The sequence below is a fragment of the Equus asinus genome, chromosome 27 (assembly GCF_041296235.1).
Source record: "Equus asinus isolate D_3611 breed Donkey chromosome 27, EquAss-T2T_v2, whole genome shotgun sequence".
Lineage (NCBI taxonomy): Eukaryota > Metazoa > Chordata > Mammalia > Perissodactyla > Equidae > Equus > Equus asinus.
Window position 1 is genome coordinate 4,320,318 of NC_091816.1, and position 24,174 is coordinate 4,344,491.

Sequence of the window (24,174 nt, forward strand, 5' to 3'; positions counted from 1 at the left end):
TTAACTTCTTTTAAAAACTGGATCTTGTATTCACATTCCTCTACAGCTTGCTGTCCCAAGCCAGTAGATCTAGCGCTATTTTAATTTTAAAAACTTGGGGGGACGAAGGGGACTACATCACGGATGTACATACAAGAAAACTTCAAAGAGGTGTACAAAGTCAGTGAAATATTCTCACGCCCACCGCTATCTCCTAGTCTTTTTGCCCAGAGATAAGCATCCTTTTCTCCTCTATCCTTCAAGATATAGTGTATATATGTATGCATATATATAAGTTCAAGCCCAAGAGGGATGTCCCCAAGCAAAAACTGAAGCTGGTAAATTGTCTCATACATCTGAATTTACTGAAAAGTGTTTAAATTTCTGATGGAGAGGGATGAACCAGGGATGAATTCATAGGAAGAAAATAAACAAAGAAATTTCACCATTTAAAGGTCAAAAGAAAAAATGAGAAAACGTGTTCATAATATCTACATGGCACCACTCTGGATAAAATTCATGTGTGATAAAATGGTAAACATTTATGTCATAAAGCAATAAACATTGAATTTTGATGTATCCTAATTCATTAAATAATTATATTGGACGAGGGGTATTATGTTTTAAGGTATGTAAGAGAACTACATACTGTCTTTTTTAGAGAAGAAGGTAATTAGAAAAAGTCGAAAGCTAAAAAATGAAAAAGCTGTGTAAGTAGCTGATGTAGAAATACAGAGCTTCAACCAGAAAAGAATATTTCTGGGAGTCAGAGTAAGGAGTGGGGAGGGTAGCTTTTCATTATAAGGCTTGAATTATTATTTGAGATATATGTATATAGACACACACACACATACACACATACACACATACACAAGCCTGAATTTGAATTCCAAAGGGTCTTCAAACTGTATAAAGAATTTATAAAAATGATTCACTTTGCAACAGTAGAGTGTTTTTGAAAACCGCAGACTTCAAGCACTAAGAAAAACCTATAATCATCCTGGTGGAAAAATGAATGGAACATTACTTTCCAACTTACATGATGCTAAGTGTTTTACATGTGTTACTCCTGGGTATTTTCACAGCAATCCACAAGGAAGATGTTATTATCTATCTCCAATTCAGAGATGAGGAAATTGATGGCAGAATATTGCTAAAAGTTTCATATTTCATAGAAGTTCCCAGTAGATACTGTTTTATTTTAAAAGTGTTTATTGAATTTTATTTTCATCAATAAAATAATATATGCCACTCTAACAAATAAGCAAAGAGTATATAAAAAATTTAATAAAACTACAGTTTTCCTATGATATAGTTAAATATATCAACCACTTTATTATTTTTCTGTTCTCTGCCTCATATCCAGAAGATACTTCCTTTCTTAAAGTTTACTAGAAAACTCTACTAAATATTCAAGAAGCAGGGAATCCCCATAGTATGCAAACTTCCTGAACACACACACACAAAGCTATTGTAACAAAATATTTGATGCAAAAATCTTAAATTAGTAATGAACTGATGTCAATGCAAATCATAATTAGGCAAGTTTATCTGTAGAGTGACAAATATTTAAACTTTAGAAATTTAGGAAAGTAATTTATTACATTAACTAATGTATATAAGAAGAATTTTTTTCAATCTCACTAAGTGCCAGGAAAACATTTGGGAAAATGCATTACAGCATTATCCACAATAGCCAAGAGTTGGAAATAACCTAAATGTGCATTGATGGATTAAAGCATAAAGAATATGTGCTATATCCACACAATGAAATATTATTCAGCCTTAAAAGGAAAGAAAACCCTGTCATATGTTGTAACACGTATGAACCTTTAGGGCATTATGCTAAGTGAAATAAGTCAGTCACAAAAGGACAAAAGCCACATGATTCCTCTTATATGAGGTATCTAGAGTAGTCAAACTCAGAGAAGCGAAATAGAATGGTGGTGGCCAAGGGCTGGATGTAGGGGGAGGTGGGAAGTTGGTGTTTATAGAGGTTCAGTCATGCAAGATGGTGGCGGTAGGGATTCTGAGATCTATTGCACAACAATGTGCACGGGGTTGACAGTATTATAATGTACACTTGGGAATTGTTGGCAGGGTGAATTTTATGTTGTGTGCTTTTTGCCACAATAAAAAAATTGAGAAAATATAATACTCATTTTTAATATATAACTCACAGAATGGAAAGACCGTCCCTAATTTGGAAAATATTAAAAGGCCATTAAGCCCTGTATTGGTTTGCTAGGGTTGTCATAACAAAACACCACAGACTGCGTGGCTTAAAGCACAGAAATTTTTTTCCTCACAGTTCTGGAGGCTAGAAGTCTGAGATCGAAGTGTTGGCAGAGTTGGTTCTTTTTGAAGGTCCTGAGGGAAGGATCTGTTCCAGGCCTCTTTTTCTGGCTTGTAGGTGGCCGTATATTCCCTGTGTCTTCACACTGTCTTCCCTCTGTCCCTGTTTGTGTCCAATTTCCTTTTCTTATAAGGACACTAGTCATATTGGATTAAGGCCTGCCCTAATGACCCCACTTTAACTTAGTTACCTCTATAAAGACCTTGTCTTCAAATACAGTCACATTCTGAGGTACTGGGGATGAGAACTTCAACATATGAATTTTTTTTGGAGGAGGGCATATTTCAACCCATGTTAATCACTGCTGGTTAAGGATTGAAGCAACTCCCAATTTATGTGAGACCAAGATGAGAATATTGCAACATCATTAATTTTCCTAATGACAAGATCATCTGCCAATGAAATCTGAGAGGCTCTGCTCACATTTCTGTTTCTAATCAGTAAGCTCATTATGTTGACTGCATACAAGATCAATATGTAAGAAGCTTTTTATATACAAGGATAATACATATGAAAATATAGTAGAAAAAAAGAGTTCTTCAATTAGATCAATGTGTGTAAAATATGAAGCAAAAACTTAAGAAGAAATGTCCAAATCATAAAGAAAAAAATTATAATGTGGCTTTTGGTTCTGAGCACAATGGTGTGGACTCACATTTCCCTGTTTCTCTCTGCTAAATACAATTAAAAACCTTGGAAATAATTTAACAGATAATTGTATGAAGACGGAAAGATGAAAAGAGGAGAGTGGATTGGCTAAAGACTTCAGCACTTAAGGAATGACACAGCGATGAGTTCTTTAGGTTTTCTTTGAGTCTCCTATTTATCTCATACTGATCACTGGAGAAGCCTGTAACCTGGAATCACCAATAGACCCAGACAAAAAACAAAAAAAACCCCAACAACTAAGAAAAACTTGTTCTCTCTGGCCAAAAGGTCAGGACATGGGAAGCTCAGCAGGACAGAAACATTTTTTACAATACTCACCCTAACCTTCCCAAATACTATGGATGATCCATGGTGTCAGTGGGGACTGAGTGAGAAGTCTGGATGCCTGTTTCCCACCCAGAAACATCAGGCAACCCAGGTGGACGCTTTCTTACCTGCTGATACTGACTCCCTAACCCAGCAGCAGCAAGTAGCTCAGGAAGTCACTTTCCTGTCTCACTGGCAGCATCAACAAAGAGCAAGTCAAACATCTAGTCTCTCACCCCTGCTAGGCAACAGCAGGCACCCCAGGTGGGTGCTTTCCTATTCCACTGGTAGCATCAGTGGTCACAGATCTGAGAGTCTGTTCCTTTGTCTCCCACTAGTGTTGTAGGAGATAGCCTGCTGGATCAGTACCAAGGAAAACTGAGTAGGAAGTTTGGACATTTTCCCCCATATGGTGGCAGCCAGGAGCCCAAATTGGCACTCCCTTCCTCTTTTCTCAGTGTAGATGGAGTGGAAGACTGATCTTCCATTCCCAACCAGTGGTGGCACACGGCATCCCTCATTCTCCCAATTAGAGAGGGAGGATCTTGGAGAGGAAGGAGCTAGAGAAAGGGACTCACCAAGACTGCATAAGGAGTCCCGGGCAGACATCTCATCGATGCAACCATGAACAGATAAGAACATGCCAAAAGTTTTGAAACTTGAACTGCAGTGTGAGATCCTGTGATGTATTTTTAGAGTGACCTCCAAGCAATGCCCAAATGAGGCCGGTCAGAGGAGCACTTCAAGGGCTCTGAAAACTAAATTGTCATGGGAACCACAGCCCACAAAGTTATATCAGAACCTGTGTGATAAACCTAACCAGGATGAATGCCTGCTAAAATAGAGGATTTAAATAAGATCCAGAGTCTCCCAATATAATATACAAAATGTCCAGGATACAATAGAAAATCACCTGTCATGCCAGGAACCAGGAAAGTCACAGCTAGAATATAGACCATCAAAAGATGCCAACTTTGAAATGACTCACTTGTTAGAATTATCTGATGAGGGTTTTAAGGCAGCCATCACAAAAGTACTTCAATGAACAATTAGAATAAGCTTGAAACAAAAACATGGAAAATCTCAACAAAGAAATAGAAGATATAAAAACAAACTAAAAGAAAATTGTAGAGTTGAAAAATATAATAACCGAAAGAAAAAACTCACTGGATGGGCTCAATACTGGATTGGAGATGACAGACGATAGAATCAGTGAATTTGTGTTGAAATAAGCGGGATTTATCAGAGCTGAAGATAAGAGAGAAAATAGAGTCTTAAAAAAGTGAGCAAAGCCTCAGAAACCAGTGAGACAATAGCAAATGATGTAATATTTGTATAATTAGAGTCCCATAAACATAGGAGAAAGAGTGTGAGGCTGAGAAATATTTTTTAAATAATGGCTGAAAATGTCTCCAAACTGGTGAAAGACATAAACCTATGGATTTAATAAGCTGAGTGTACCTCAAATAGGACAAACCTCCACCCTGCTTCCCCCCTAAAACCATGCCAAAGTACATTATATTTAAACTTCTGAAAACTAAAGACAAGGATATTGCAAGAATCTAGAGAGAAATGACATATTACCTATAGGGGGTACAAGGATTCAATTAATAGCAGATTTTTCATCTAAAACCACAGAGGTCAGAAGGAAATGGTGCAATATTTTTCAAGATGTGAAAGAAAATGGTCAACACCAAATTCTACATCCAGTGAAAATATTGGGAAAATAAAGACATTCACAGAAGAAGGAAAACTAAGAGAATTTGTTGCCAGCAGACGTACTCTTCAAGAATGGCAGAAGAAATTCTCCAAAAGGAAAAGAAATGGTAACAGAAGGTGGCTTGGAACTTCACAAAAGAAGAAAGAACAATTAAATGGATAAAAGTAAGGGTAGATATAATCAACTATCCTCTCATGACCTTTTTATTCATGTTTGACAGTTGAAGTGAAATTTGCAATGTCATTTTATGTGGTGCCTACTGTAGAGAGTGCAAATACATAAGATAGTTATGCTTCAAAGTGGGGAGAGGTAGGGGGACCTAAGTGAAGTAGTTTCTTCACTTCATCTGAAATGGGTAAGTTGTCTGCCTGTAGACTTCAATAAGTTGTATTTCTATATTATAATACCTAGAGCAATCACTAAGAAAACTATAAAAACGATACACTCAAAATCACTATAGATGGGGCCAGCCTGGTGGCGCAGCGGTTAAGCGCGCATGTTCCACTTTGGTGGCCCCGGGTTCACTGGTTCAGATCCCATATGCGCACCTATGCACTGCTTGTCAAGCCATGCTGTGGTAGGCGTCCTACAAATAAATTGGAGGAAGATGGGCACGGATGTTAGCTCAGGGCCAGTCTTCCTCAGCAAAAAGAGGAGGATTGGCAGCAGATGTTAGCTCAGGGCTAATCTTCCTCAAAAAAAATCACTATAGACGAATCATAAGGGAATTCTAAATCAAATACAACAGGAAAGCAAGAAAAAAGAAACAGAGGAATAAGAAACAGAGGGAACAAACAAAACAAGTTGTGGAAAAACATAAAATTGGATTAGGTCAAATGTATGGATTTGGGCCCACTAAGCAGACATTCTCTATTTAATGTTGCATTTCGAGGGGTTAGAAAGAGCTCTACCAGTTTGTTCAGCTGATTGGCTGTAACACAGACCACAAAGCAGAGTACACTAAATGAAGCTGAATTTCCTTGTTATACCATAGAAAAAGGTATCCAAAGGCTGGTGTGATTGCAATGTTAGAGAGGATTGATCGTGTAAGACCTGCTTGCCTGTGCTTGCAAGTGTCCAGAGGACATACCTTTTGCCAGCACTGTGAGAAACTAATCCTAGAGGTGAGCCTAAGAGTTTTTGAGAAGCTCTGTGGTCACTCTTCTCTGTAGGCCAATAATTACAGTGGGAACCGTTGTCACTGAACTGGGATCCTTATATACAATGGGGATAACTGGAAACCACTGTGGAAGAGACTGAGTGGTGGCTACTACTCTCCAAAGACAAGGTGGATGTGGTTTTCCATTCTGGTTAGTGGACTAAAGCAGTAATCAGAATAACCTGACACACGGAGACCTATGGTATTAGCTACTTGATCATGGCGTCTCTAGAGAAGAAAGAGAAGGCAATCTACTAAAGTCTTACTTGGTCCATATAAGCAGAATAATTCTAAGTGAACACAAGTCTAACCTGAATCACCAAAACAGAGTTATGGCCCTTCAATCAATTTCCAGAGTTTGGCCAGTTGACATAGACAAAACCCCTTGTATGAAAGGGAGGTCAATCCCCTTTTAGAAAGATTTAGCTGCACCGCCAAAAATTTTCTTGTGTTTCTCTTTCCCCTAGTCACCTCCAAAGGAACCATAGCTGTTTATAATGGCTATAGTACATTGGAGAAAAGGAAACAATCAGGTTTTTTTTTAAGGATTACTAGATACTGTCTCTCATCCAACACTAATTCCAGGAAGCAAAAACATCTCTGTGTTTCCCCAATCAGAGGAGGACTTATGAAATCAGGTGAACGATGTCATTTAACTCAGGTCTGTCTCACATGGATACAGCAGGTCCCTGAACCCATCTTGTAACCATTTCCTCAGTTCCAGAATGCATAATTGGAATGGACATACTAAGCAAATGGCAGAATCCCCAAATCCACCTTCCCTACAGTAAGCATCACATAAAATGACATTCTCACCCCTGACCTGTGGGGTGAGAGCTATTAAGGTAGGAAACACCAAGTAGAAATTAGAATTGCCTCTGCCTTGGAGAATAATAAACCAAATAAATATTGAGTTCCTGGAGGGATTGCAGAGATTAGTGTCACTGTCAAGAATTTGAAGTATCCAGGGGTGATAAATCCCACACCACCTCCATTCAATTCATCTTTTGGCCTGTGCATAAAACAGATGGATCTTAGAGAATGATGGAGGATTATCATATAGTCAACCATGTGGTGACTCCAATTATAGCTGCTGTCCCTGATGTGGTTTCATTACTTGAGCCCAGGTACCTTATATGCAGGCTTTCATCTGGTAAATTGGTTTTTTTCCTCAGCATCTGTTAGAGCCACCAAAAGCAGTTTGCCTTGCACTGGCAAGGACAGCAATACACGTTCAAAGTCCTACCTCAGGGATGCATCAACTCTTAAGCTCTACGTCATGATTTAGTATGCAGGGTCATTGATTGCCTTTCTCCTCCACAAAGCATAATACTGTCTCATTACATTTATGACGTTGTGCTGATTTGATCTAGTCAGCAAGGAGTTGCAACTATTCTGGTCTTATTGGTAAGACACTGTGTGTCAGAAGGTAGGAAATAAACCCAACAAAAATTCAGGGGCCACCCCCGTCAGTGAAATTTCTAGGAGTCCAGTGGTGTTGGATATGTTAAGATATCACTTTTAAGATGAAGGATAAGTTGTGTAATCTGGCACCTTCCCTCCTATGAACAAGAAAGAGGCATAATGCATAGTGGGCCTCTTTGTATTTTGCAGGTAACATAATCCTTATTAAGGTGGATTACTTGAGCTCATTTACTGAGTGACCCAAAAAGTTACAAGTCTTGAGTAGGGACCAGAACAAGAAAAGGCTCTGAAACAGGTCCAGGTTGCTGGGTAAGCTGTTCTGCCACTGGGGCCATATGATCCAGGAGACCCAATAGTATTCAGAAGTGTCAGCGCCATGTGGAAATGTTGCGTGGTGCCATTAGCAGGCCCCTAGAGAGGAATCACAACACAAACTGTTAGGATTTAGGAGTAAAGCTCTGATATCCACTGCAGATAATACTCTCCTTTTGAGAAACAGCTTTCTTGCTTACTACTGGGCCTTAGTAAAGGCTAAATGCACAGCTATAGCCACCAAGTGACCATGTGACCTTGGCTAACCATTTTGAATGAGGTGTTACCTTACCTACCAAACCATAACATTGGATGTGCAGAGCAGTACTCCATCCTCAAAAGGAAGTGGTTTCTATGTGATCGGGCTGGAGCAGGCACTGAAGACACGATTAAGTTACATGAAGATATGGCTGAAAAATCCATGACACCCACTCAGGCTGCATTACCTTCATTCTCACAGACTGTACCTATGGCCTCATGGGGAACATCCTACAGTAAGTTAACTGAGGCAGAGAAAACTCGGGCCTGGTTTATACATGGTTCTATGTGATAGGCCGGCACCACACAAAAGTGGATAGCTGCAGCACTACCCCACCCTTTTGGGACATCTACAAAAGAAAGTGGAGAAGAGAAATCCTCCCAATGGGCACAACTTTGAGCAATACTGCGGGTTGTTCATTTTGCTTGGAAGGAGAAATAGCCAGAGGATGATGCGTTTTAATTCAAGCGTCAAGATTTGACTGGTTGGTCGGGGACTTGGAACGAATATGGTCAGAATATTTGTGACAAAGAGGTACAGGGAAGAGATCCTCTCTGAATGGACAAAAAAATGTGAATCTATTTGTTTCCCATAAGAGTACTCACCAAAGAGTGATCTCAGCAGGGAGGATTGTAATAATCAAGTGGATAGGATAACCCTTTCTGTGGATACCAGTCAGTCTCCTTCCTCAGCAGTACCTGTTGATGTCCAAAGAACTCATGAATAAAGTGCCATCATGGCAGGGATGTAGGTTATGCATGGGCTTAGCATCATGGACTTTCACTTATCAACTTGACCAATTCACAGCCACTACAGAGTGTCAAATCTATCAGCAGCCAGGACCAAGGCAGAGTCCTTGAGAAAGCATCATTTCCTGGGGTGATCAGCCCTGGGTGATAGGTAGTTCCATTGGATTAATTTGGACTTTGAAGGGGTAATATTTTGTTTTTTCTAGGATAGGCATTTACTCTGGATACAGATTTGCCTAGCCTGCATGGAATGCTTTGGTCAGAACTGACATGCATGGACTCACTGATCTTTCTATGTTCCCCACCATCCCGAAGCAGCTGCCATGATAGAACAGTAGGATGGGATTTTGAAGACTGAGTGACAGTGTCCCCTAGATGGCAATTCCTTGCATCCCTGGGGAGATGTTTTCTAGGAAGCCGTATATGGTCTAAATCAGCATCTGTGATTTGGCGCTGATTTTCCCATAGCCAGGATTTACAGATCCAGTGATCAAGGTGGAAATGCAAGTGGTACCACTCACTATTACCACTGTTACCCCTGGTATTCAGAATTTTTGCTGCATGTCCACATGACTTTATGCTCTGCTTGTCTAGAGGTCTTAATTCCTAAGGGAGTTAGGCTTCTATCAAGAGACACATTGATTCCATTGAACTGGAAGTTAAAATTGCCACCTGGCCACTTTCGTCCTCTCATGTCTCTGAATCAACAGGGAAAGAATGAAATATTTGTACTGGTTGAAATGATTAATCTTTATCCTCTTCCTTCCAAGAGGAAGTTGGACTGCTGCTCCACAATGGAGGTAAAGAAGCCATGTCAGGAGTTCAGGAGATTCCTTAGGGCTTCCTTTGTATCAGCATGCCCTGTGATTAAAGTCAATGAAAAATTACAAGACACCAATCCAGACAGGACTGCTAATGGACCAGATCCTTCAGAAATGAAGGTTAGGGTCTCCCAAACAGGCAGAGAACCATGACCAGCTGAAGTGCTTGCTGAGGCCACAGGAATACGAAATGGATAACAGAAGAAGGTAGTTATAAATACCAGCCATGAAAAGGTGACTAGCTTCAAAAACATGGATTTGATGGTTCTATTTCTTTCCTATTCTGTTACTATTAAGTTTGAGTATTATATATGTATTCATATATACATATAAGTACATATATGTACACATATATGTGTATTCATATATAATACAAAAATACTCAAATTTAATATTTAAGACATTAAATATTTCTACATGTAGGCTCCCAGGAACCACCCCTCAGACACTGCGCCTTCCCCTCAGCCCTGGACTAGCCCTGGAAACTGGTGCTCCTCTTTTTCTTTGGAGGGAAAGTACATGTTTAACAACTTTCCTTTAACAAATCACTTTCCTGGATGTCTATGCCATGTCAGGAAGGGCCTGGGCTCCAGGAACCATGATTTATACTCTGCTTCTGACTGAATTATTGATGGGCCTCCCTGGGTGGCACTTCCAGCCATCAGAAAAGAGGGAGAAGAAGTGCCAAGCAATTCATCTGGCCCTTATCTTACAGGGTGTTTCCAGGGGATGACATTCAAAATGCAAGCTGGTAACCCTTTAGCTCCTGGTCATGGGGTTGGTACTCGGGGTGAGCTCAGAGCAGTGCATGTTCACCACCCAGATGGGAAGCATTTCAGTACTTTAATTGGTAAGGCTGTGTCCATGCAGGCCCAGGGATCATCTGTTTGATGGCATTCCTTGCTGGACCCGCGCCCCCATCCCCTGACCCTGGCTACTCTCATGCCTCATTTTTCAAAGCTCCCAACTGGGAAGTTTCACACCCCATAACACATAACCACAGCACAAGACTGAGGAAAACAACACAGCCATACCAGGGACTGCGTGTTCTATAGGCTCAGGCCCAGCTGCCCCTTTAGGACAAATTGATAACAACATAAATGAGTGTGTAAAATGTTGATTGTCTGAGACCAGGGACCTCAGAACCACAGGGACCCGAAGTCACACTGGGCAGCAAGGGAGAGTGTGGGGTCACTCACTGGCCAGGCTTGTGGTCCCTTCTCCTGGCAAATCAGAGCTGGCCTGTGATCCATCAGGTCCCAGCCAGGGAGGAGTGATCACGATGCATGTGACGGAGAGGCTGGGGGCCTTCTGGGAGAATTTCTGCCCTAAGAAGAATTGTATAAGGAAATGCAGGGATGCTGGAAATCCTAGTTCACAGGGTGCAGAGATGTTTATGGAACAAGGTCCAGTTGTAGCCTTAAAATCTGCATCACAAATCTTTCCCCTGGATACAAAACAAGCAGGAAAAGGACTTCAGAGGTCATGGACCAGGATCCCAGGAGGATTCAAGTCTAGGTAAAGGGTGAACACAGAGCCCCTAGAGAGGGCCTGAGAAGGGAAAGTCCTGCCTGTTCTTAGTCCATCTGCAAACGACCTTCCCCTGGCCTTGTCCTCTCCACAGACACATTTCAATCTTTTTACATTGTTTTCCCCACTTAGCGCTGCTGCAATCCAGAGATTGAACTAGAAAACTGCAAGTTTCTAATATTTGGTCAGAAGAAACCTCAACAAAAGAAGCAGAAAACGTTCCAGCTTCTTCCAAAGCTGTAGAAAGGCAGCCACCGTCCTGGGAAAGAACATGGTCCGGCTAGTGCTATTTGAAAGACATCCCGCTTTCAGTAGTTGCTGCTCTGCCTGTGAAAGTATCTCCAACCTCTAAATCCAGGGAGTTCTGAGGGGCTGTCTCTGCTGCTGGCCCAGGTGAACCACACTGAAATGAACCTGTCCTCTGAGTAAGCGGGCCTGGGGGTATCTTTCAGCAGCCAAGGATGGGGCTGGCCCTTCTCCCTTCTCCTACATACAATAAGCTGTCACCCTGCAAGATTTCTTAATTCAAGGAGAAAAGTGAGATTTTGTATCTCAATTATATGAGCACAGGAAGTGAAAGAACCACACTACTACTCCAGGCTGTAAAAGAAACAAGATTTTAATATAATATTCAAATCTAATATTTGCTATTAACAACAAATAAGTATTTCTCCTCCGCAATAGGTAAATAGGTGCTGGACTAGAGATGTCAGGGAGTTAGAGTGGGGTCATCCCCTCCATCTTAGACTTCAGAGGACCCAAGGAAAAGGCTTACAATATTCTCCTTCCTATCAGGGCAGGAGGAGCTGGCCTGGTACACCCTGAGTGTCTCAGCTGTGTCTCCGCTGCTGAGGAAGAAGCTGAACTTGAGCTGGTCTCAGGAGTGTGACCTGCCTCTGGTACAGGCTCTATGTCAGGGGCCTGGTGACCAAATAGAAGAAACTGATTACTGGGGAGCTTCCTCAGAATCACAGCCCAAATCCTAACCCCCACTGCATTCTGTGCCCGAAACCCTGTACTGACTGTTCAATCAGCAGCATCTCATTTGTCCCTGACATAGGTAGTGTCACCCATTCCACAGAGAAGGAAACGCAAGTCCCAGAAGGGTGAGGGGAATCATCTGTGCCAGGACTGTAGTGAAGCTGGGACACCAGCGCTGGCTTTCCTGCTCCCGAGGCCCATGCTTAGCCTAAAGCTTTACTGAGCCCCTGGATTCAGTCACTGCCAGACTGCACACTCACTCAGCCCTGAGCTGGAAGGTGGCCATTTCTTCTTGGCCTTGAAGGACATTCGAATCTTTCTGCCCCACTGGTATGGGCACTCCAGCTGGCAGGACAGGTTGTAGCTATAGGACAGAGTAGCCCTGTGAGCTACCAGGAGCCACACCTCAGGTGTCCCTCCCAGAGCCTGCCAGCAGCTGGAATCCCAGTGCCCCAGGGGGTGCCATGCAACATGGTGCCATGGCCATGAGCTCTCTGGAGAGAGTCCACCCTTCCTTCACCCAACTCCTGCCCCATCTCACCTCTCATCTTCACTGAGAGGCTCCATGGCCTGGAACCAGGCCTCAAATTGCTCCTGGTTGTATTGATTTGCAGCCTCCTGGAGCAGCTGGATCTCCCTAAGTACTTTGAATTCCTGGGACAGAAGAAGTACAGGATGCAGACAGGGCCTGGATGGAGGACCCAGTAGGGACCCTGTAGCAAGTGAGGAGAGGGGCAAGGAGCTGGTGTGGGATATTTGCTCACGTGAGAACCCTGCTTCCCTCCAATTCCATTCAGGACTTGCGCGTTCTCACAGTTGGGTTGAAGTAGCTCTTCCTTCAGGAAAGTGTCCTTGAGGCCAGCCCCTTCCCCCTCCTGCCAAAGGGATGGGTTACCCCAGCTCTGTGTATCTAACTCTCCAAGTAAATATATGACAGAAGGGATGGGGCCAGAGAGAGTCTTGCCCAGAAGGTCTCTGATTTCTATACCCCCACCCTCCCAACAGCTGCTCACCTCATTCCATTTCTGGAAGTTGGTCACATTGCTCTGGAAGGCAGACAACCAAAGTCCATGAGAAAGAGCCCCCTTAGCCCATAAGTAGTTCCCATCTCCACCCCTTCTAATGTTGCATGGCCACCAGGGCCCACTAGGAGCTGGCACTGCCAGAAACAGGACTTGGACCTGGGCCAGGCTCCGGGATCCAGAGCAAGGGGGCCACAGGAGCTGAGGCCAGAGACCTTGTAGCCCAACTGTCTCTAATGACAGACAGGGAAACTGAGGCCTCAGGCATGAAGTGATGCTGGGCCACTGATGTGCTTCCTCACTTGAAGGGCCCGACTTCCCTCCCACCTGCAGGGCCTGAGGGAGACTGAATCGAGCTCGGACACAACCTCCTACAGCTCTGCAGTCAGACAGCTCTGAGCTTCACCAGCCCAGGGAACACAGACAGTGGCTTATGCAGATCTTCCATTCAATCTTCGCTAAGATGGATCTGTTGCTCCAGCATGAAGGGGAGGCTGTGAGATTCTCATGAGAGGAGTTTTGCCAGGTCCTGAGAGTTCAGGGCTCAGTGCAGGGCTCTCTCCCCTCAAGCCACAGAATCCTGATCCCCCAGCCCCACCTCCAGGCTCATTTACCTCCAGATAATCCTCCACCACAGTGTCCAGCAGCTACAGGTAACTGAAGTATGTGCCAAGGAAGGGGACATCAGCCTGTGCCATCGGAGTCGGGTGGTGATGCGCTCCCTCTCTCAGGTGCCTCCAAGGACTCTCCCCTGAAACTCCGCACCCCAGCCTCCTGGCCACCCAGGCTCCCACATAAAGCAGCCTAGGACCCTTAGCTGCCTCCCCTCAATTCTCTCCTCTCCCTTCCAGGAACACCAAACTCCCCCCAGTCACCTCCCAGCCCCAGCTTTTGGCAAATCCCAGAGTATGTGCTCCCTGCATCTCACCACCCCAAATCCATCCTGCACCCAGCCTTTCCGGGCCTCCTCCTGGTCACTTCCAATAAAGGCATTTCAGGCTCTGTGGCACTAGGAGTAGGGCTGGAGGGGGAAAGGACCCTCTTTGTAGAGCCCCTGACTCCTGGGCCCCTCCTTGACAGGCACCCTTACCTACTGCTGCTGCCTCTCCTGGGTTCCCAGGGGGCCCATCTCCAGGAAGGCCAAAATGAAGATCACTTCCTGCCATGATTGAGGACAGGGTAATTGAGGCCAAACTTCCCTCCAAATGTCCCTTCAGGCCCCTGACCTTGCACCCTGGACATCTGGTCCCAGTCACCCCGTAACTATCCTGCTCCCACCTCCAGCCTGTTCTGATTCTAGATCAGTCCCAGCACCAACTCTCACTTGTGTGAATGACCTTGGGCCTGCCCTGGCCTCCCTGAGCCTATTTCCTCATCTGCAAAGTGTGAGGAGAACACCACTTGCCTTCCAGGGTCTCCTGAGGACTCAGTGTCATCTGACTGTCATCATTGCTCTACCCTCACCCCTCCAGGTGGAGCCAGCACATTTCCCTCCTCCCTGGAACCTTGTCATGCCCCTGTGAGGCCTGTACCACAGACTGTCTCCCTCTATTTCCCAGAGAAGGAGACCCAGACCCGTGGAGGGGCAGTGACTTGCTCAGGGGCTCACAGAGGAGAGGCCACTCCCCCTCTGATCCAGAGGTCATGTTCTGCCTGTGTTCTCCTCACTCCCAGCCCCGCCACTGACCACAGGCCTGTCCTTTGGACTCTCAGGGTGTGTCCAGGTCCCCAGTTGGATTAGGGTGGGGAGAAATACAATGTGTTTCAGGGGGCCTGGTGAAGCAGCCCCTGCTGATGGGTGTCTTGGTGGTCCTGGTCAAGCAGCTCCTGCCTGCCCCAGTCCCCGAGGAGTCTCTGAACCCAGGCTGGGCCTGAGCCCATGCCAAAGGCCTTACCTCCCTAGGAACCCCTCAGGTCATTACTCTGCAGAGAACTCTTCCTTCTTACACTCAGGAAAGGGACCCCCAAGTGCGATGTCGGACTGAAAGGATAGCGGGTGACCAGGACACTGGGTGGAGACATTAGCTTCCTCTTTTCCGTGGAAACGTTTAATGTCTTGTGAGAAAAGATCCATTAAGAATCCACCAATTTTCCAGATACTTCTCATTGCCATCTGGAGTATACATCATGGCCAATAGTGAACTTTGACTGAATCCCACTGGGATTGATAAGCAGTGACCACTATCGGGGCAGAGTGGAGAGTCACAGAGAGCACACATATCAGTCCTAGGTCCACCATTCATGCCAAGGCTGGGCAGCTTCTGTATCTCCTGGTCTGTGGGATCCTGCAGTGCCCATACCTGGGGCGGGCAGGGTGCCCTCCCCTGTGAGGTGCAGTGAAGACAGAAGAAGCAGTGGGCCTGACTTCTGAGGACAGACTAGGACAGAGGGCCACCTCTCTTCCCCTCACCTCCTCCAGATCTCAAGCCTCCGTGTTACCTCAATGATAGCTTCCTGCTCACTCACTGGTCTTTGGTGCACAAGTTCTTAAATTTGGGGGAGCCCTTCCTGAGCGGAGGGGTGGAAGGAAGGAAAAATTGGGGAATAACGTGAGAGATTTAAGGGCAAATCCCTTTTGTTTAAAAATCCAGAAGATCCAAATAGCTGGAATGAGGGTTTTCACTGGGCTCCTCTGAGCCCTGAGGTCTCTGTGGGAACTCTCTTGTTGTCACCTGGGGCCTCCGTTCCCATATCTACTGAGCAGATTGTTTTGAAGAGTGTTGATTTCGGCTGGACAGAGAGTTCTGTTGCTGCAAAGCAAACACTTGAAAATCTCCAATATGGTTCAAACCAGGATCCAACATTTAAGGAAACTGATTCCTGAAGCAGAACTGCTGGCTGAAGTTCTCAGAGAGACTCAGCCACCTGCCAACCAGGTCAGTCCCTGTCCCCAGGGTCTGCTGTCTTCCAGGAGGTCCCACCTCACTGATGGGGCAATGCCAAGCCCTATGGGGGATGTCTGGTACACCTGGTGGTGCTTGGACGGAGAGTAGCCTACCCACCTGAAAACCTGTCCCCACGTCTTCTTCAGATGGTGAATTGAGGGACGTGGCAGAGCAGAGAGGATGGGATGGAGTGGGGAGAAGTCCCTGAGGACTCGCACTTCTGGGAAAGGGAGGGGAGTGAGCTGTGAGGGGGAGCTGGAGCCCTGCTTCCTCTGGCTTCTGTCCCCTCATGGACTTCTGCTGTCCTGGATGAGACTGATGCCCAGGGAACCCAGGGAGGGAACACCTGGGACCTGATGAGTAACACTCACAGGGAGGATTATTTTATCTCCACCCAAGGAAGGAGCCCAGAAAGAAAGTAAGCTTCCGAACACTGGGCACAGAAGTCGGAGTCAGAATTCACCTGCCAGGAGGGGCCTAGGGACTGTGCAGGGGCTCAGGACACAATTCAATTATCAGAATTTAATCCTGAGAGCTGAGAAAGGGAAGACTCCAACTCCAAAGAGGGACTCTACTGGTCCCCCCCAAGACAGACCTTGCCCACCTGGATCCAGAGTTCCACCACCCTAGCCCTGTTCTGGACCGTCATTCTCAGGTCCCCAGACAGATGATGACAATACAGTTGACCACACTGTGGAAGTGTGTGACAGTGTTATGGAGGGTGGGCACCATGTGCTCATTGCCCCTGTTGTCCTGCTGGGACCAGATGGAGTCGAGGCACTGTCACGGTACCACCATCTTGACCAGCTCCTGAGGAGGATGGAGAGTGTCACCAGGCCCTGCCACAGCCAAGCTCAGCATCCACAGTCCCCCACAGTCCCAGGCAGAAGTCACTGGTTAGCTGGAGCTCAGGAAGCTGAGCATGTGGCCTGAAGCTTGTGGGAGTCCCTGGGTTTTGTCTATGCCCAATGAGTTGCCCTGAGCAGGATAACCGAGGACCCAATACCGTGGGGAAGGAAAGTGGCATTTGCTTCCAGCCCAGTCTCACTTCCTCCAAACACCAGGGCACTACTCACACCTGCCCATCTCAAAGGACATCTTCCACCCATTGAGATTACACCTTGGATCCAAACTCCCCATTCAGATGCACACTCCCCAGAAGCTGCTACAACCAGAGGCTTTGCTTGTTTGTCTCCTGTGTAGTAAAGTACAGATCATATTCTTAATAAGTGCTCAGGCTATTGAGGCCTCCGGGGCAGATGGGTGAGTGACTGAAGAACCTGGCAGCATGTCAATGAGCTCTCCTCCCTCATCATAGGCCAGACTTGCCCTACTGCCTCTCTGTTCTACCTCACTCATCTGCAGAGCCACTCTGTGCAGCAGGTGCTCTTAGTGCCCACCTCTACTGTCCATGTGGGGATGGTGAAGGCTTGGGGTTAAGCAAGTTTCCCGGGTCACAGAGTTGGTAAGTGGGAGAACTGCGTCTTGGACCCAGATCGTTGGATTCCGAATCAGGGAATGGCAGGTCTGAGGCAGCTGATGGCACAGGGATGGCCCCGCTTGGCCTGAGAGCCCTGCTGTTCAGTGCACCAACAAAGTCAACTACTTTGCTACCAGTTGGGGAGGGAACTCCAAGAGGTTCGGCTTCTCCTCCCTCAGCAGGTTCTTGGTGGTCACAGCTCAGGGGCAGGAAGGATCTGGGGCTGGATCTGGCTCTGTTGTTATTTCTGCAACTGGAGGTAGAAGTCGTACTAGAGCCGATGGTCCATCTGGCTCCAGCTCAGGAGCTGGCACTGAGGTTGAAGTTGAGGTTGGCACTTGCTCTGGCCCTGGAGGAGGTAGTGGAGGTGACGGTGGCTAAAGATCTAGCACAGGTGGTGGAACTAGAGCTGTAGCTGGCTCAGCCCAGGAGCTGGCCCTTGTTCTGGCTCTGAAGCTGGCTGGAGCTGTAGAGCTGGGGCTGCAGTAGGATAAAGAGGAAACCTCACCAACATACCTAACTTTCCCTGTGACTTTCCAAAGACAAGAAAGACTCCACTGCCTTGAAGGGAACTCCAGCCCATGAACCTCACCGCAGATAAGTTTTCCCAGCCTGCAGTCCCCTCACCTTCCAGCTCTGCCTCAGTGGGCTCTAGATGCTCCAGCTGGACCTGGAGAAGGTGGGAGTCACCCTCTAGGTTTGAGTCAGGCAAGATGACATGCACTTAGGCCAACTTCGACTTGAAACAGGCAAAGTGCAGGGGCTCCCAGAAATCCTGCACCAGGTTCAGCCAGGTTCCCACCATAGAAGAGATGGCACTAGAGGGAGGCATTTAGGCAACAGAGTCAAAGGCTTGGCCATTCCTTCCACAGTGCCCTCCTGATGAACCCTTGTTTGGGTCTGGGCCCCTATGTCTGCCCTTCCCATCTAGCGGAACGACCCATCCCATCTCTGACACCTGTGTGGCTGTCCTGGCAGTGGCAGGGCTGGTCATCCAGCAGGTTTAACACAGAGTCTGTGTGAGACTCTTCCTCCCACTGACAATCTTCTTTTGAAGGTCCTGGAAATAGCCCGCCCTAGCCCTCCATGCACTCGGGCAACTGCTAATAATTGAGGCATATTTGTGAGCAGGTTGTTCACATACCTCCTGTCCTGGGCCTCTAGTGGTGGTGATCAGAAGGGGTGGATGTGGGAAGGGGAGGAACATCGAGATGGGACTGTTGGTGGGTCCCTAGGAGACAACCCAGCTCAGCTTCATGTCTGATTCCCAAGGGTTCTGGGACCCCATCTAGAGCCCTCTTTGACTCCTGTCTTCCTGGAGTGGAAGTCACCAGACCTATACCCTCCCTTAGGCATCAAAAGATGAGTGAGATCCAGGGTTCTTCCGGGCCTATCCCAGCCATAAACCCCACACTCTACCCCTACCCTATTCTTTGGAGATACCGGGCTCTCCATCTGGACCCAAAGACCATTCACTTCTTTAGTTGGTCCTGTGATTTTTCATGCTAGTCAGAATATGGAAGATGCCTCCAGATGTAAAGGAGGCTATGAGGGCATCACATGTGATGTATGGTGGACAGGACCTGTGACTGATGTCTAGTGTGACTGTCTGGCTCAGGCTAAAATTGAGCCCCAGGTGTTGTGTCTGCTTCATTCATTGAGTTATGCTAAGTATCTCAAAAAGTCCTGCGTATAGTAGGTGCTTAATATACATTCTTGAATGAACTCCAACCAGAACCATCCTAGATATTCGAGTGGGCCTGGGGCCCTTCTGCTGCCCCCAGAGATCCCCAATTGGCTGCAACAAAGACAAGGACCTGGACCAGCTGGATGGAATCTCCAACTCCTTGACAGGACGATTTCCATGTGCTTTTCTAAACTTAGAAAGGCCATATCCCTATATAGGTGAGACAGTCTACTTTTCATAGAGGAGAGAGAAATAATCACCATGAACAACCACAGCATGTCCAGTAACCCTTTCTGCAGAGCTGGGCACCAGATAAGAACTTGCCATGGCTGATCCCATTAGTCCCTAGAAGAAGCCTATGAAGTTTGTCTTCTACTACTCTACTTTTCAGAGGCTCAGAGAGATGTGGTGACATTCCCAAGACACATAGCTAGCCGTGGGCAGAGTCATCACTGTGCTGTGGAGTGGGCAGGCACTTACATAGTGAACAACTGGTCCAGGACTTGTTGGGCGGTGTTGAAGCCTGAGTAGTTGAACAGGAAGATAGTGGTGCAGAAGATGTTTCTCCCCTAGAAGGCTAGTACCATGGACTCTGCCAGCTTCCTCCTCATGCCTGCCTGGAGGGACCACATCCTGCAGGCTTCAGTTAGATACACGACTGACTAATCTTCACGCTTGGTGGGACAAGGAGAGACGTACAGTCAGTGGCAGCACCATGAACCACCAGGAGGATCGAGGTCTGGAGCTCACCCAGGAACTCCCAGCCGCTTAGGCACATATGCAAGAGGAAGGATGGGAGTTCCCACACTGAAGAAGGTTCTGGGCTTTCAAAGTACAATTTGAGTTTGGGTGGTGAAGGATAAAATTAGTGATTTCCAGGCACTTTGTTAGCCAAGAAGCAACAAACCCCCCTGTATTAAAAGCACTATCCCAGTGAATCCTCAACAAACATCCTCATTATAGACATTAGAAAACAGAAGCTTAGTGATGTCAAGAGGCTGCTCACAGCCATGCGAGTCAGAACTGAGAACCACCCTAAGCTAGGGCTGCATGGGATTCCCTCTAAACTGCCTGAGGATTCATCTGCCCCTGACATTGGGTGAAATGTTCTGCAGCAACCTCATCTCTCCCTAGTTTGGAGACAGTGTACAGGGCAGATGCACCCTATAAGAATCCTGCTGACATCAAAGCAAAGACACAGACTTTTCTTTCTTTAACATTAAAAGGAGTTTGGGCACCCTCGTTATGGAGATCCTAGATTCAGAAAAAGTCAAAATTCAAAGATACTCATGGCCTAGTGTGAAGTGAAAACAACAGAATTTTTTTCTCTAACATTTCTAGGAATATGCGAAGAGTGACTTTCTATCCTCCTATGTAGCTGATGGGGAGGAGTGGAGGTCCCATTTCCTTTAGGAGTGGGACTGCGGGACACTCTAGTGGGAAAGCCCTGGGAGGGTCCCGGGGACTCCCTGGATTTGAGTCTGGATTCTGGGCCCACTCCAGTCATCTCAGTGTCCTAGTTGTAGAGACCACTCTGTACTCACTTTCACCTCAGACCAGCCCTGGCCATTGTCGGTGGCCCAGTGCACCTCACTGTGTCCAGAGAGGTGGAATAGTTGAACTCACCCACCAGCTCCTTGATCATCTCCTAAGTGGAGCTCTGAAAAGATAGTGCCTGGTAGTTAGGCCAGGAGGTATCAGGGGCCTGCCTAGATCTTGCCACAGGGGGAAAGGCACAGTTCAGGCAGAGAGGGGCATCTGCCTAGATGTCGAGCCAAGGAGGGAAAGAAATGACACCTCGAGGGCTTTGGATTAACACGTGGGTAGAGGGGCTTGGTCCCCAGCACTCACCTTCCTATCCTGCCAGCCATGACTTGGTGTATGAAAAAGACACCAGGCTTCCAACCTAAGAACTTGCTCCTGCACAAGGTAGATCCCCCCTCATCCTCACCTTCCCTCACTCCACCCACCTCAATACACAATGAAGGCCAAGGGGTAGGAGGCTGCCAAGATGGGATTGAAGTTGTGGCCTGCCCTAGAATGGCCTGTCCTTAGCAGCCCAGTGTTACCTTAGGGCTCTTCCTGCCAAATGACCAGAGGAGTTGGAGGTGAGGGTTGAGTCAATGTCTACGGTGACTTCAAGAGGGTTTCACTCTTGGTTTTCCAGGAGCCAGAGCCTCAGGAAGTTGGGATACAGCATGATAACCTCTTGCTCTTTTGAGTGTTTTTGGTCACGTGAGCTGGATAGGAGGCTGTGTCTAGGGTGTGTATGCCTGGTGACCAGAGTGTTAACTTCCATTAGGGTCTGTCACCAACAGAGTGAGGTCACTTCTCCAACAGACGCACCCAAAGTCCCCTCTGGGCCGTTGACTGTTCACCTTCCTTACGCGTGTCATCTCTATAACTGTACACAAATATCCATCACCGCCCTCCCCACAGCTCCTTGGGAATGGAACCAGGGTCTCAGCTTTGAGGAGACAACTGAGTCCAGACCTCTTTTTTCTTCTCAGTTCTGTGGCCTGGAAAAGCCATTGTGCCTCTCAGGACCTCCCCAGTCTCTCAACTGTACAATGAGGTTGATGCTAGAAACTTCACAGCTTCCTTGGGACACTGTCAGGTGTATATGAGATAATACCTACAACACCCATGGGCTGGTGTCACATGTATCTGATGCACAAACTCAGAGATGGAAGAATTATAAGGGGTGGGATATATCATAGAACACCACTCAAAACAGGCCTGGGTTCCAGTTCTGTGATCTTGGGAAAGTCGCTGCCCCTCTGCCCTCATTTTCAGGTCTGCACCTTTAAGGGGTTGAAATTGGTGGACATTCAGATATTGTCTGCCATTTAACCTTCTATGGTCTCCTGTTTTACTTAGGATCAGACTCAAATGCCTCCTGTTGTCCTATGTGGTGGGCAGCCTCCACAACGGCTCCCAATGTTCCCTGCCTCCTGGTGTGCACATCCTTGTGTAACCAATAAGTGGTGAGTAACTTGCTACTGAAGAACAGCATACAGCCAAAGTGATGGGATGTCAAGTCTAAGCTTTAATTACAAAGACTCTGTCTCTTCCTTCTTGCTCACTTTCTTGAGTTCCCTCCCTTTCTCTCTCCCTCTGTTTCAATCTCTCTCTCTCTCTCTCTAGTACATCTCTGTAACTAGAAGAGCAAATGCCCATGTTTTCAGTTTCCCCATGGAGAGGCTCCATGGGAGAGTCCTGAGGAGTTCCCAAGCAACAGACAGATGGGAACTCAGACTCTCAGTCCAAATAAATCTTGACAGCACCCAGGTGAGTGAACATGGCAGCAAACCCTCCCAGTAGAGACTGCAGCTCCTGCTTCCTAGAGACCCTGAGGCAGAGGCGCCCAGCTAAGCTGTGCCCAGATGCCTGGCCCACAGAAACTGTGAGATGTTAGATATTTGTACTTTATAAGTATAAGGTTTTAGAGTGATGTTGTCAGAGAGGAACAGAAACTAACACAGTCTACCAGGTGCCCCGATCTGACCCTATCACACTCTCCTCTCCCCTCCTCTCTCTTCTCAGGCTTCCTCCAGCCACACTGGCTGCCTTTCTAACCATCTCTGGTCAAATTCACCTCTACCTGTGAGTCTCTGCACCTGGTGCTTTCTCCCTGACACACTATTCTCAGACAAAGGCAGGGGTGGCTTACACTTGTCATTTGTGTCCCCGCAGATGTCACCTCAGTGACACCTTTCAGAACCTCCCAGCCACAGTCTCTACCATCACATATCTCACATCCAGAAGAGCATTAAATTATTTCCTCCTTCTTGGTCCTATTTAAGTAAAGTGAGTCCATGAGGAAGGGCTGTCTGCTTTGGCTGAAGCAGATGCAACTCCTTCTGGTTACACCAGGCACACAACTGTCTCTTCCAGGCTGAATTTTTCCCACCACACGTCTATTGTGAAAGGAAACCATCATTTCTTCTCTCATGGGTCTACACAGTGAGCTGTCCTCCCTCCCTGTAATGTGTTACCAACCCGTAAATCCACAGCCAGGAAATGAGTGCTCAGGTTGAAATTCCACCAGATCCTGAATTCAGTTGCTGCTGAGAACCTCCCATCGATTTTGTAATTCAGTGGTAATTTCTGAGGTCACTTTTCCCCTGAGACCCAACTCCCAGCCTACCCTTGGCTTCTCAGAGAAACAACAGAATTTCCTCAGAGCCCTCCCATCGAGGGGAAGAAATATTTTGAAATGTTCTTTGTGTCAATTTTCAGGGACAGAGGATATAATTAGAAGTAATTTGGGTGTGTATGTGCAATAGTTCCTAAGCAGGTGTTATATTTTTCAGACACAGATAAAATAGTGGGGCTATTGAATGTACCAAAAAATGGGTAAGTTGATCACACTTTTTATTGCTGTGAAGCTTTTAGAGAGCAAAGATGACAGTTAGGAGCATAAAATATTGAGCTAACACCTTATGTTCAAATTCCAGCTCTGTAATCTACTAGATATTTGTATTGGATATTACTTACCTTGTTGGTGCCTCAGTTTCTTCATCTGTCAGTTGGCATTAGTGACAAGCATACCTACTTTGTAAGGTCATGGAGAGTATCAAAGGAGTTAATGTTTGAAAAATGCTTGGAACACATAGCATATCACAAGTGCTGTATGTATATATTATAAATAAAATTTTAAAATTCTTCTGACACTGTCTGTAAGCTCTAGAGGATGGGACTAGTGCCTGGATTTATGTAGAAAGCCCTCCATAACATATCTTGAGTAAACAAATGAACAACTGCTCTAGTACTGCCCATGGCTACCTATGGCCTTCGGTGTTAGGCTCAAGCTTCTTGATCTGACATTCAA

At 46.2% G+C, this 24,174-nt stretch overlaps 1 protein-coding gene across 1 annotated transcript in view; it reads left to right on the forward strand.

Moving 5' to 3' along the window:
- The first annotated feature begins 18,371 nt into the window (after positions 1–18,371).
- LOC106828897 (A disintegrin and metallopeptidase domain 3) overlaps positions 18,372–24,174 on the forward strand; it is a 123,968-nt gene continuing 118,165 nt past the window's right edge. The window contains exon 1 of the mRNA XM_070499710.1: positions 18,372–18,437. Within this exon, the coding sequence (XP_070355811.1) occupies positions 18,372–18,437 (66 nt within the window). The remainder of the gene's footprint in view (positions 18,438–24,174) is intronic.